The following is a 13,379-nucleotide window of genomic DNA, read 5'->3' as shown; positions in this document are numbered from 1 at the left end:
TTGGCTTCTGTAAACTGTCCCCAGTGGATAGGATAGTGCTTGTGTACGGGGTAATCAGTGGTTGACACAGACTCAGTGGGCCGAAGGGTCTTTTTCCACACTGTATCTCTAAAGTTTAAAGTCACCATTAAGTTGGCACGCAGATTGTGTCTTTACATAAATGATTATTCCATTTGAGGAATAATAAATGCGTGTCAAGTTTGTAAATATTATGATCCTACAGGATTCTGCATCATTCACATTTACAAGTTATTGGCAGATTGATCGGCGAATCAAAAGAAGTAATTTAGAAAACAAACCACAAAACTGGGCGCCGATAATGCAATAAAGTGGCTACGGATGTGACATTCACTTTCACTGCAAGGCATTAAAATGACAATGCAATTTACTATAAATCCAATAAGTTCGGCCACATCCTGTCACAAACATGTTGATGTAGGATTCATTAAACACCTTTTTTATACATTTCATTAAGTGCATGATTTATCAAAAAAATATCCAAGGCAGGCATTGTCATCCTACGCATTAAATACAATTATGAATGCAAATTACCATGAATTAAAACTGGATAGCATATCAACCATAACTAAAAGATCCTTGCAGCTTCGACACAATGCAAGTCATACACAGTATCTCCATAAACTGTAAACAAACTATTTAATAATGCAGCACCGAGCTGCAAATGAATATTTCAAAAAAATATATCATTTTTCTGTCACATTCGCTGCCAATTAGAGATTGTGTCATATAAACAAGTTTTCAGGCAATCACATGCTACACTGTTAAACCTCTAAACTGAATGCCAAAATATTGCCGTACAAAAAGGTAAAAACATGCCCATTTAGCAGAGAGTGAGAGAGAAAAAAAACGAATAAAATGAAGCATAAAATGGACACATTTGAGATTAATGCATTTTCACCTTCTTTCTTTGCGAATCTTTCCTGATCATATCTGTTGTATGCAGCTGGAATAGGCTGTTTATTTCGAAGCGCCGGGTCCTGCAAATATTTTTAAAAATGAACCTTTTTATTAATATAATCACTAAAAATGTTGATTAAATTAAAAGTAAGTTTGAAAGTGGAAAGCGTGTGATGGTCAGTACGAGTGAATCGGTCTCAATTTTATTTAAGAAATAGCAGTTTTTTGAGGTTGTACAGAAATAGCGACCATACTTTAGTGCCAAAATAATTATTTGATAATGTTTTGATAAATTTGTCATGATGATTGTAATGTTGTGCTTATCTTTATCAGTTTGCACCAGGACGACTCCCAAGTACCACTGAATATTGAGGGTAGACATAAAATGCTGGAGTAACTCTGGAGAGAAGGTATGGGTGACGTTTTGGGTCGAGACCCCTGAAGGGTCTGAAACGTCTCCCATTCCTTCTCTCCAGAGATGCTGCCCGTCCTGCTGAGTTACTACAGTATTTTGTGTCTACCTTCGATTTAAACCAGCATCTGCAGTTCTTTCCTGAACATTGAGGTGCTGATACATAGATACAATATAAAACAGCAGCAACGGAGACCATTTACTCAAATAACCCTTGGAAAGAGCTCTGCCGTTCATTGACACATCTTGACTTTTACCTCATAAGCTTGTAAGTTAGTCCTCTAAAGAACAAGACCATTTTATGGCCTTCTGAAAGTGTCTGCGGAACCTGCATACACTGATCTGCTTGTAACCGGCTCCTGATCTTCATATGTAGGAAGGAACTGGATATGCTGGTTCACACCGAAGATGGACACAAAAAGCTGAAGTAACTCAACGGGACAAACAGCATCTCTGGAGAGAGGGAATGGATGACGTTTCAGGTTGAGGCTATTCTTCAGATCTTAATAGCTCTGTGTGCTGCTGCAAGTAAGAATTCCATTGTTCCATGTCAGGACACATGACAATAAACTCTCTTGACATGCATAGAGATTCTTCTAATTTCCGTTCCACTGTGGCCAATTATTTAAATCTTTAACATCTCATGTGTCATTCCAAGCAACGCATTCACCATTTTTGCCCTTTCAATGCCCTTCATAATTTCTGTCCAATTTCATAAAATGTCCTCTTAATCTTGTCTCGAAAGTTTGTCATTCTTACCATCTAACCATTCTCATCATTTGATAAGCATCGTAGGTGTCCCCTCCATGGCTTGCAATTATTCTTTAGGTATCAAAAACTGACATATCTGAAGCATTGGGCAGAAACCCTGCAAGCTGGAGCTCTTTTGAAGCGGTATTGGAGTAAATGTCCTCCCCTGCAACTGTTTTGTCTTATCTCTGTGTCTCAGTGCCTCAATGTCCCATCTGGAGAAACACCACTGGACTTGAAGTCCAGTGCTTCAATCACTCAGTTACCTCAGCCATGTTTTAAAATGCTCAAGCATCAAGTGTTGTATTGTCATATGTCCCAGCTAGAACAATGAAATTCTTATGTGCTCACATGGGCATATATGGATACAACTATTTCCACACTCGATGTTTTTACATGACAGTTATTGTAGATGTCCCACAAAAAATGTCTGAATGTTGGTTTGAGACCACCAAGGAAACGGATGCCACCATATCTATCTATCTATCTTCTATCTATTAATATATAAAAGTCAAATCAGTCCGCCTGCAGTACGGATCCCATCCTGCCTTTCGATTCGTTGACGGCTGCTCCTTCCTATCAGCTTCCAACACACTTCGAAACAAAGTTGCAAGATAGGAACACTGAACTTTTCATTGCTGCAGCAGGCAGGGGAGGTGCCATTCGATTTTTTTTTAAAGAGGCAGGGCAGTGCTGGAATCTTACTTTTGGGAACGGCTTCAGTTCCATTGGAGGAGACGGGTGCATGGTGGAATATTGGGTTGGGGGATCACACCATTGGGGGAGCAGACCCAACGGGTCTGCACTTGGTCTAGTATATATATAAAACTCAAATCCGTCCGCCTGCAGTACGGATCCCTTCCTGCCTTTTGATTCGTTGACGGCTGCTCCTTTCTATCAGCTTCCAACACACTTCGAAACAATGTTGCAAGACAGGAACACTGCACTTTTCACTGCTGCAGCAGGCAGGGGAGGGTGCAATTGGATTTTTTTTAAAGAGGCAGGGCAGTGCTGGAATCTTACTTTTGAGAACGGCTTCAGTTCCTTTGGAGGAGACGGGTGCATGGTGGAATATTGGGTTGGGGGATCACACCATTGGGGGCGCAGACCCAACGGGTCTGCACTTGGTCTAGTTGTAATTTAAAAGTAAATACGCTGTTGGCTACAATGTATGGACAATGTTCAATTAACACTATGTTATATCCACTAGCTTTGCATTAACTGTGTGCTCCAGAGCTAAATGCAACATTAGCAAATGGGATATGCCAACAGAGAGAGGTTGTGATTTTCTGAAATAACTAAACCATGGCGAAGAAAATCCTGCATAATTCTTCTGGTATTTTAAAGAGATGGCCTGTCTATATTCTTGAAATCTAATTTTGGAACCAATTTTTTCAGTTTGGATGAGAGAGAGTGACAGCATCCAAGAGGGCGACACAGTGGCACAGCGGTAGAGTTGATGCCTTACAGCGCCAGAGACCCGGGTTTGATCCTGACTACGGATGCTGTCTGTACCGAGGTTGTATCTTCTCCCCGTGACCTGCATGGGTTTTCTTCGACCCCCCCCCCCCCCCCCCAAAGACAAACAGGTTTGTAGGTCTGAAGAAGGGTTTCAGCCCGAAACGTTGCCTATTTCCTTCGCTCCATAGATGCTGCTGCACCCGCTGAGTTTCTCCAGCTTTTTTGTGTACCTTCGATTTTCCAGCATCTGCAGTTCCTTCTTAAACAGGTTTGTTGGTTAATTGGCTTGGTATAAATGTAAAAATTGTCCTTCGTGTATGATAGTGTTAATGTGCGGGGATCACTGGTCGGTGCCGACTCGCTGGGCCTATTTCCTCACTGTATCTCTAAACTAAACTAAAGAGTCAAGAAACATCTGTATGTTAAAGAAGATTTTATTCCGACTCAGATGGACAATGATGAAAGGCATTGTTAATTTTCTTCTTACCGGAGGCATTACGTTTTGTGGGGGCCTTTGTTCTGGTGCTCGACCTTCTTCCCGGGCTTTCACCGATTGCAAAATTGCAAAGATGTTCTTCGAAAAATTCTGTGGGAGGAATAAATATAATCAGGAGGAATGGATTTTTAAAATTAATTAAGCACAGAATAAAGTGGCTTGACTCCAATTTCCCCACAAAAATTGATGCTTCCGAGGCATCCTTCACAAAAATAATCTAAGGCACAACATAATCAAAAAACAACTTGAACTCTATCATTTCTCAGCATGTTGCATACTGCCATCTACTGTGTACATACGGTATGGCAGGACGCTTGCATTCACAGAGTAACCTCATACATTTGATCAAAGCGATGAAATTGTATTAAAGCTACTGGATAAATAAATGCATTGTCAAGAACATGCATTAGCAATTGAGATTTTTAAATGGTCATAATACTATCAGTGCAGGACGTTAGAGACAAAATGCTGGTTAACACTAAAAGACACAAAGTGTTGGAGTGACTCAGTGGGGCAGGCAGCATCTCTGGAGAACGTTGATAGATGGTGTTTTGGGTCGGGACCGAAAGCTGAAAGAGAGGAGAGGCAGGACAAAGCCTGGCAAGTGATAGGTGGATACAGGTGAAGGTGGGGGTGATTGGCAGATGGGTGGACAAAGGCCAGACATGATAAGGCAAAAAAAGTGCGAGATAGAAGCATAAAATGTGAAGACAGAGGGACGTTGGTGGAAGGAGATGGGGGGGGGGGGGGGGGGGGGGAGCGGGAGCGAAGCAGAAAGGGAGAAATTAGTCCATCCAGGTGGGGCACAGGGAACATAAGGTGGGGGTTGGGGGAAAGAGTTGGTTGGTTGAGTAGGTTATTTACCTAAAAATCTGAGAATTCAACGTTCAAGCGACTGGGATGTTAGTTGCCCACATTTGGTGTTCATGTTTAATATGAAGTGCTGTTCATCCAATTTGCCTGTGGCCTTACTCTGGCAATGGAGGGGCCCCAGGACAGAAAGGTCAGTGTGGGCTTACCTTTCCTTATCTCTGTGACTCCCTCTCTCCTTGCTATATTTAAGACGGAGTTAGATGTGGCCCTTGTGGCTAAAGGGATCAGGGGGTATGGAGAGAAGGCAGGGATGGGATACTGAGTTGGATGATCAACCATGATCATATCGAATGGCGGTGCAGGCTCGAAGGGCCAAATGGCCTACTCCTGCACCTATTTTCTATGTTTCTAAGTCTGAACAAGGGTCTCAACCCGAAACGTCACCCGTTCCTTCTATCCTGAGATGCTGCCTGTCCCGCTGAGTTATTCCAGCACTTTGTGTCTATCTAAGGTCAGTGTGGGAATGGGAAGTATTAAAAGGCTTGGAAGCCGAAATATCCAGCAGGCTTTGGCAGACCGAGCGCAAGTGTTCGGCAAAACGAGTTTCCAATAAAATCAAATATGAGACTGTTACTGCACCAAGGGCATTTAATGCAGCAGCCTCTGAAAGGACAATGGTAGCCTCGGAGAAAACCTGCTCAGGCAGCAGCAAGTCACACCCAGCAGACTGATTCAATTACATCAATGCCTGTCTGGCTCAAGTCAGAGGAAATCACACTACTATATAGCTGTGTAGTTCAGGATTAGGAATGTCATGGCGAAAATACAAGTGCAGCTTTTAAGCAAAGCTTCAAGTAACAAGTGCAACGTGCTGGAGTAACTCAGCGAGCCAGACAGCATCTCTGGAGAAAACAGATGGGTGGCCTTTTGGGTCGGGACCCTTTTATCAGACTGGAAGTCTCCAGAGTCAGAAGAAAGGTACTGACCCAAAATGTCCCCTATGCATGTTCTCCAGAGATGCTGCCTGACCCGTTGAGTTACTCCAGCAGTTTGCGTTTTTTTTTTTGTACACCTGCATCTGCAGTTCTTTGCGTTTTTAAGCAATAAGATTTAGTACCTTTAAGTTTACTCAATATAAGCAGAAGAAAAATGTCTCTTATATATATAAAAAAACTAATTGTGAAAACATACATTTGGAATATGGTCTGTAAGTTGCTTCAGAGAGAAGTGGAATTATGTATGTGAATATTAAACAACCAAAGGCTCGGTGTCAAATTTTTAAACAAATCAATAATATTTTGTAGGAACTGCATCCACCAGTCATTCAATCTTTCTCACAAAACCCACAATTTTCCTTACTCAACTTATTCCAATTTGAAGGTAAATTTATCAAATTGCATTTAACAGAAATTGAAAATGGTCATATTGAATTTGAGTTGAGATTGTCAGATGCACAAGTACAATGAGGTACAGGTACAATTAAAAATCCTGCCTACAGCAGCATTACTGGCACATAGACTCAGACACATAAACTGCACGTAAAATTGCACAAGATTGTATAAAGATAAAAAACTAAAAAAAAGACAAAACTATAAAACATCATAGGAAAAAAAAAACAAGTCTGTGGTTGTGCAAGAGGCAGTCTGTAGTATTCCAATGTTGAGGTAAGATTAGGGCTGTGTGGTTGGTTGAGGAAACTGATTGCGATAGTAGTAGTGGCCGTGGAAAGTAGCTGTTCCTGAACATGGCGGTCGGTGCTGGACTTCAGGCTGGGCACCAAAATTGCTAATGCGAAGGGCGGCACAGTGCCCGACAGCGCCAGAGACCCGGGTTCGATCCTGACTACGGGTGATGTCTGTGCAGAGTTTGTACATTCTCCGTGCCTGCGTGCGTTTTTTTACAGGTGCTCCGGTTTCTTCCCACACTCCAAAGGCGTGCAGGTTTGTAAGTTAATTGGCTTTAGTAAGTTGTAAAATTGTCCTTAGTGTGTAGGATAGCGCTAGTGTATGGGGTAATCGCTGGTTGACGAAGGGTCTGTTTCTATGGTGTATCTCTAAAGTCTAAAGACTAAAAGGCAGGCTTCATGATCTCACTGCTTTTCCTTCACCAAAGGCGTCAACCCCCAAGTCCCCAAACAAGACCTAATTAACTCAACCGTTTGGCTTACTTTATTAGATGCCATCCAGTAGGTCAGGGGTCGGCAACCTTGGGGCATAGGGGCCAGGACGCATGTCTGTGAACGGATGGTGGGCCACATCTATCGCATGTACACATGGATCCCGCCCCCATCCCGCTCCGGATGGCAGGCATCAAATCACATGTTCACAGAGGGTGCGCGTGTGTGCCAGCGGCTTTGCGCAGGATGCGGTACAGTCAGCGCTCGGTACATGGTCGAGCTCGGGGCTCGGACGCTCCGCCATTACGGCCGCCAGCGCAGGCCTCCTTGCGTCACCGCGCCTGGACATCGTGAGGTACCGGAGATGACGGAGGTCTGCAGGCCGGGTGAATACAGGAAAAAAAAATACGCCTACGGGCCGGATGATTTATGGTTACGGGCCACATTCGGCCCGGGAGCCGCAGGTTGTCGACCCCTGCAGTAGGTTGTACATTTACTTCCTCCATCATTGGCGCCCCCTGGCTACAGGTCAAACCACATCAGGCTCTCAGAATTTCTCTGATGTGACCGCCCAAGCTATAGACACAACTAGGGCCAACTGGTTCACTGGTTCACTTCAAGTCACACGTCATCCTGACAGTACCTGGGTATAGACCTTACCCAATTTTGGGAATGCCATCCTACTGCAGAGGAGCGAGCAGTTGATTCACCGTCACCTTTTCCAAACTATTGGAGAATGGCCAATAAATGTTAGCCTTGCTGACAAGGTTCACAAGCATAAAGAAAACACACGTCATTATGAGATGACCTTTAGCTATGCTGCAGCTAAATCATTCCATACAGATCTCGGTAATCCCAAGGTCAAGAAACCTCCGCATGTGAGAGCAATGTAAATAGCTACGAAAGGTTTTGATAAATCATATCTTGGAAGCATCAAGAAAATTCACTCAAATCACTGTGCATATTTTGTTGGGGAAAATTATCATGCACTGCTGCTAAACCCGATTCAGAGCTTGTGCATTTCATTTTGGAATCTGAAACATGCAACATGAAAGAACAAGAAGGATGGGCCAACCCACGTAGAGCATAGAACAGTGCAGGACAGGAACAGACCATTCGGCCCACAATGTCTGTACTAAACATGAAGCCAAGATAAACAAGCATCCTCTGCCTGCACGTGATGCACATCCTTCCATTCTCTGCATCTCAATGCACCTATCTAAAAGCCTCCTAAATCCCACAATCACCATTCCTGGCAGCACGTCACTGCCATCTCACCCTGCACATCTCCTTTAAACTTTGCCCCTTCACCTCAAAAGTCTCATCTTGACAATTCAAAGGTTCTCAGCCAATTCCGCACACTTGCCTTTCCCAAAGAATTCTAATAGGCTTGATGATTGTACAAGCACAAAGAAATATGGTTTAATTTAGAGAAAATTACACATTTTGTCTCCATTATTTCCTGAGCAATGCTCCTTCAATTGCAAACACGTGTTTCAAACCACCAGCAACAAAGCAAACCCTGATTAGGACAAAGAAATCAATATTTTGAGTCTAAAATGTGCCAACAGCTGTCACCATACTTATTTCTCAATTTGTTTTGGAAAAGATCGATCAAGTTCGTTTACTTTTTGCAAATGGACTTGATAAAATCAGCAGTGACAAGTCAGTAATGGGTATTTTTTTGGAATACTTCCATCTTTTATTTGGATACTTTCATGTCACGTTTTACAAGTATGTTACCGGATCTGGAGAGCTTGAGTTTTTAAGAGGGGTTGGATTCATCAGGGAGAGAAATAGAATTACAGACTAAACTAAGGTGGGAGGGAAAAGATTTAATAGGAACCTGAAGAGCGACTTTTTCCACAGAGGGTGGTGGGTATACGGAACGAGCTGTCAGAGGAGGTACTTGAAATAGCTACTATTACATTTAAAAGACATCTGGACAGGTTCATGGATAGGAAAGGTTTAGAGGGATACGGGCAAAACCCAGGAAGGTGGGACTAATATACATGGGCATCTTGGTCAGCATGGGAAAGTTGTGCCGAAGGGCTTGTTTCCATGGTGTATAATTCTATGACAACAACAATGTGGATTCTTAAGCACAGATTAAAACATGATATTAACTTTATTAAACATGTTAATCTAGTTTGAGGGTTGCTCCCCATGCATTTGATTTAGAGTTCGAGACACAGCGTGAAAAAAGGCCCTTCGACTCATCTAGTCCAGGCCAACCATCTATCACCCATTCTCATTAGTTCTATATTATCCCACTTCAAATACAAACACAATATAAAAAGTATATAAGGAACACAGTTGATTCAATAAATATCGGTTGATAACTTGTAACCTTCCTTTGGATTTCCAAGTTCTTGTGCTATTTTGTTTATAGTCCTTAGGGAAAATAATAGGACGGATGAATGATGGCAAATTCTAAATTTTGGGAATGGAAAACAAAATTAAAACAGATATGTATCTTTAGTTTCTCATGATTACAATCTTGTTTGGTTTACAAGAATATATTCAAAAATTGCTTTATAAAATCTCTCTATTGTTTTCACCACATAACCAATGTTTAACCATATTGAACTGCCTAAGCTTCTACGTTCATTGTTGTGAAACATTATGTTGATGCATAAATGTCAGCTCCAGGCGAGCCAACACATTACATGGTCAGTTTCAGTTAAAATCCAAATTGGAAAAAGGAAACTTAAACTAACCAAGTTCTTCAAGGGTCAATCTTATTCAATGGTGTAGTATACTGCCTTTCAAATTCAAACCAAGATAGATGTTATCCTCAATCTAAAAGCATAAACCCTCTCCGGATTACAGCTCTTCAGTACAAAGTGGCATTCGGCTAACTCAGTAAAAACCAGCAATTAAATATGTGTTCCTATACAGCGGCACGGTGGCGCAGCTGGTAGAGCCGCTCCCTTGGAGCGCCGGACACCTGGGTTCGATCCTGACCTCGGCCACTGTCTGTGTGAAGTTTGCACGTTCTCCCTGTGATCGGGTGGGCTTCCTCTGGGTGCTTCACTTTCCTCCCACATGCCAAAGACGTGCGGGTTTGTAGGTTAATGGGCCCTCTGTAAATTGCCCCTCGTGTGCAGGGAGTGGATGAGAAAGTGGGATAACGTAGAAGTAGTGTGAGTGGGTGATCGATGGTCAGTCGTGGACTTGGTGGACTGTTTTCCATGCGGTATCTGTAAACTAAAGGTGGTAACCCCATGGAACGCAAGAGCAATCATACGGATGAATTCCCCTGAACTCACCTTGCCAGTGCTTTGGAGAATGGTAGTTCTTGTCCGCCATACCCTCTCTCTACTGACAATATCTCTGGTTACGTCTACTTCAGAATCTACAAAACTTCTTTGTTTCAAAGCTGCAATGTCATCATCCAGATCCGTCTTTATAGTGGACCGTTTCTTTGCCATAATCTTCGCCTTAATAGCAGCAATCTTTTCCACAGACATGGCCTCTGATAATGACCTAGAAGCACAAAACAATCAAAACTGAAACTAAATTGCCCAATTACGATTTTTATATAAATCTATAATGGATATGAATAATCCAATTTGAGCATTAAATTATTACAGCATATAAAACATTAGAGAGATTTAATTTTTATGGTCAACACCAAATAAATAAACTTTTGGGATTTTTTTTTTAATTGACTGGCATACTGGGAATTTGTGTGATACGATTTATACATTTTGATTTTTAATTGGTCTTTAGTATGATATTCTGAAATTTACTGCCTGTCATTCTGCAGTTGTCAATGTGTGCACATAAAGAGAAACACTGAGGAAAAAATAAAGTTTAATTATTGTTTAATCTGCTTTTGTCGTGTTGAATGAGGAACAGATATGGGCAAACCAAGTTTAGGCAAAATGTTTAAGAAGGAACTGCAGATGCTGGAAAATCGAAGGTAGACAAAAATGCTGGAGAAACCCAGCGGGTGAGGCAGCATCTATGGAGTGAAGGAAATAGGCAACGTTTCGGGCCGAAACCCTTCTTCAGACTTCCTCTGACTTCACAATTTGCAGGTCTTCAATCTGGTCTCACGCCTTCTGCTTTAATCTCTAGACTTCATTCCAACCATCTGCTGTCAAACTCCCTCCACCTCCACCCCACCCCACCCCCTCTCCTCAGTGTCTACCAATGAACTGCCATGCTTTGTCCTGCCTCTCCTCTCTCCAAGCTTTCTGCCCTGCCCCACTCCCCCATCCACTCAATTAGTCTGAAGAAGGTCCCCGACCCGAAACATCACCAATCCATGTTCTCCAGAGATTCTGCCCGAGATCCTGCCGAGTTACTGCAGCATTTCATGTCCTTCAAATCTGCAGATGCAGTTCATTACTTCTACAGTTCTGCCACGTCAATGTGCCATGGTAGAGCTGCTGCCTCACAACGCCAAAGACCCGGGTTCGATCTTAACTACGGGTTCCGTATATGTGCAGTTCGCATGTTCTCCCTGTAACCGCATTGGTTTCCTCCGAGTGCTCTGATTTCCTCCCACATCCCAAAGGCGTGTGGGTTTGTAGGTATATTGGCCTCTACAAAATTGCCCTGAGTGTGTAGGGAGTGGGTGCAGAGGTGGGATAAGGATAACATAGAACTAATGTGAAGGAGTGATCAATGATTGATAAGGGCTCAGTGGGCATAAGGGCCTGCTCCCATGCTGTATCTCAAAATCAAATTGACAGAATTCTGGGTGACAAAGGATATATTTACGGTTTGATGAAAAAAAGGAAGTGTGTGGAGGCAAGTGAAAATAGAACAAACCCTCGAGGAGTAAAAAGTGTGTAGAAGAGCAATTATGGGGGAAAAGACAGGCTACGAAATATCACTCAAGAATCTCAAGGTATTTTATAAGCATATTGGGAGCAAGGGGGGGGGGGAAACTCAGGAAAGAGTGGGTCCCCTTGGGTTGATCAAAGGGACAATCTGTACTTGGTGCCAGAGCATGCGGGTTCCTTCCTTCTCCGCCACCTCTGATTTATATGATTTGTAATCAGGAAACATGAGATTTTATTTGATAGAGATGGGATTATGTGAAAGCAGCAAAGCTAAAGTTAACAGGACATTTTTTTTTAAATGGTGTAAAAACTCAGCAGGTCAGGCAGCATCTGTAATAATAATGGACAGACAACCCTCCACAGATGCTGCCAGACCCGCTGACTTCCACCAGCAGTTTGTATTTAGTTCAAGATTCCAGCAACTGCGTTCTCTTGCGTCTCACAATCAACAGGTCACATTTCATATTAGAAATAATGCAACCTACCGACCCCCCCCCACCCCCCACAGTCTGAAATTGTGCTCGTCAATTGCAAATAATTGGGTTGATTTTTTCACCTTACTGCAGAATCTCCATTGACCATGAAATGGGAATGTTAATCATAACATTATTTGTGGGATTGAGTTTACCTGATCTGCTCTGTCTGTACAATGCCTTCCTTGTGGCCTTCCAACCGAGCTGCCAAGCGCTCTTTGTCAAGTCGCACGCGCTCTTCATCCTAATTAAAAGAAACATCTTAGTTCTTAACAATCAGAGCTGCCACATCATTGTGAAATATATAGGCCAATATTCTCGTCACAGTTCAATCTTAAATCATTCAGATAATTTCAAAATATTTACATGGAAAAACTTTAGTTACCTGTTTTGATGTTTAGCAGTAAATACAGCTCAGATTTGTGCACCAATCTGCCATGTTTTTTGATGTTAGCTCTATTTTAACTCCATTTTTATGCAAGTCAAGTTTATTATCATATGCGTAAGTATGGTGAGGTACAAGTACAATGAAAATGGTGCTTGCAGCAGCATCACAGACTCAGACAAACATACAAATGCATAAATTGTACATTAATTATACATGTACAATTTCTAAAAGCAAGATTGTGCCAAAACAAAGATCAAGACATTTGGGGGCGGAAAGCTGGTCGTCCATCGAGTTCCTGTGTCAATGTAGGATTAGGGTTTTGTGGGTTCGTTCAAGGACTTAACAATTGAAGAAAAGTAGCTGTTTCTGAAGCTGGTGGTGTCGGACCTCAGGCTTCTGTACCTCCTGCCAGATGGTGGCAGTGAGAAGAGGGCATGGTGGGGACCCCTGACGATAGATGCTGCTTTGTTGAGGCGGTACCTCATGTGGAAGCTTGTGATGGAGGGGAGGACTGTGCCCATGATGGACTGGGTTGAGTCTACCACTCCATGCATCCTCTTGTTTTCCTGTGCATTTTACATGCCATGAGCTCCCTCACGTGGTAAAATAACCTTGGTTCTGATGACAAATGTAATCCCTTAGATTGAAGTGTTCTATATGTGTTTTAAAGCAAAGTCTTTCTCCCATGACAATTGATGAGCACAAGGTTGTGAAAAATTGCAACAGGATCTTGATCGATTGGTCAGGTGGGCT

The 13,379-nt window shown here is 42.5% G+C and overlaps 1 protein-coding gene across 1 annotated transcript in view; it reads right to left on the bottom strand.

Annotated features, from left to right (window-relative positions):
- The window catches only part of cdc73 (cell division cycle 73, Paf1/RNA polymerase II complex component, homolog (S. cerevisiae)), a 277,463-nt gene that overhangs the window by 237,704 nt on the left and 26,380 nt on the right, over positions 1-13,379 (bottom strand). The window contains exons 6-9 of the mRNA XM_055642329.1: positions 12,394-12,482; positions 10,239-10,455; positions 4,029-4,127; positions 920-998 (exon numbers count right to left, since the gene is read on the bottom strand). Coding sequence (XP_055498304.1) covers positions 920-998; positions 4,029-4,127; positions 10,239-10,455; positions 12,394-12,482 — 484 coding nt within the window. The remainder of the gene's footprint in view (positions 1-919; positions 999-4,028; positions 4,128-10,238; positions 10,456-12,393; positions 12,483-13,379) is intronic.

The sequence above is a fragment of the Leucoraja erinacea genome, chromosome 10 (genome assembly GCF_028641065.1).
Source record: "Leucoraja erinacea ecotype New England chromosome 10, Leri_hhj_1, whole genome shotgun sequence".
NCBI classification, from domain to species: domain Eukaryota; kingdom Metazoa; phylum Chordata; class Chondrichthyes; order Rajiformes; family Rajidae; genus Leucoraja; species Leucoraja erinaceus.
This window is presented reverse-complemented; position numbering and strand designations above follow the sequence as displayed.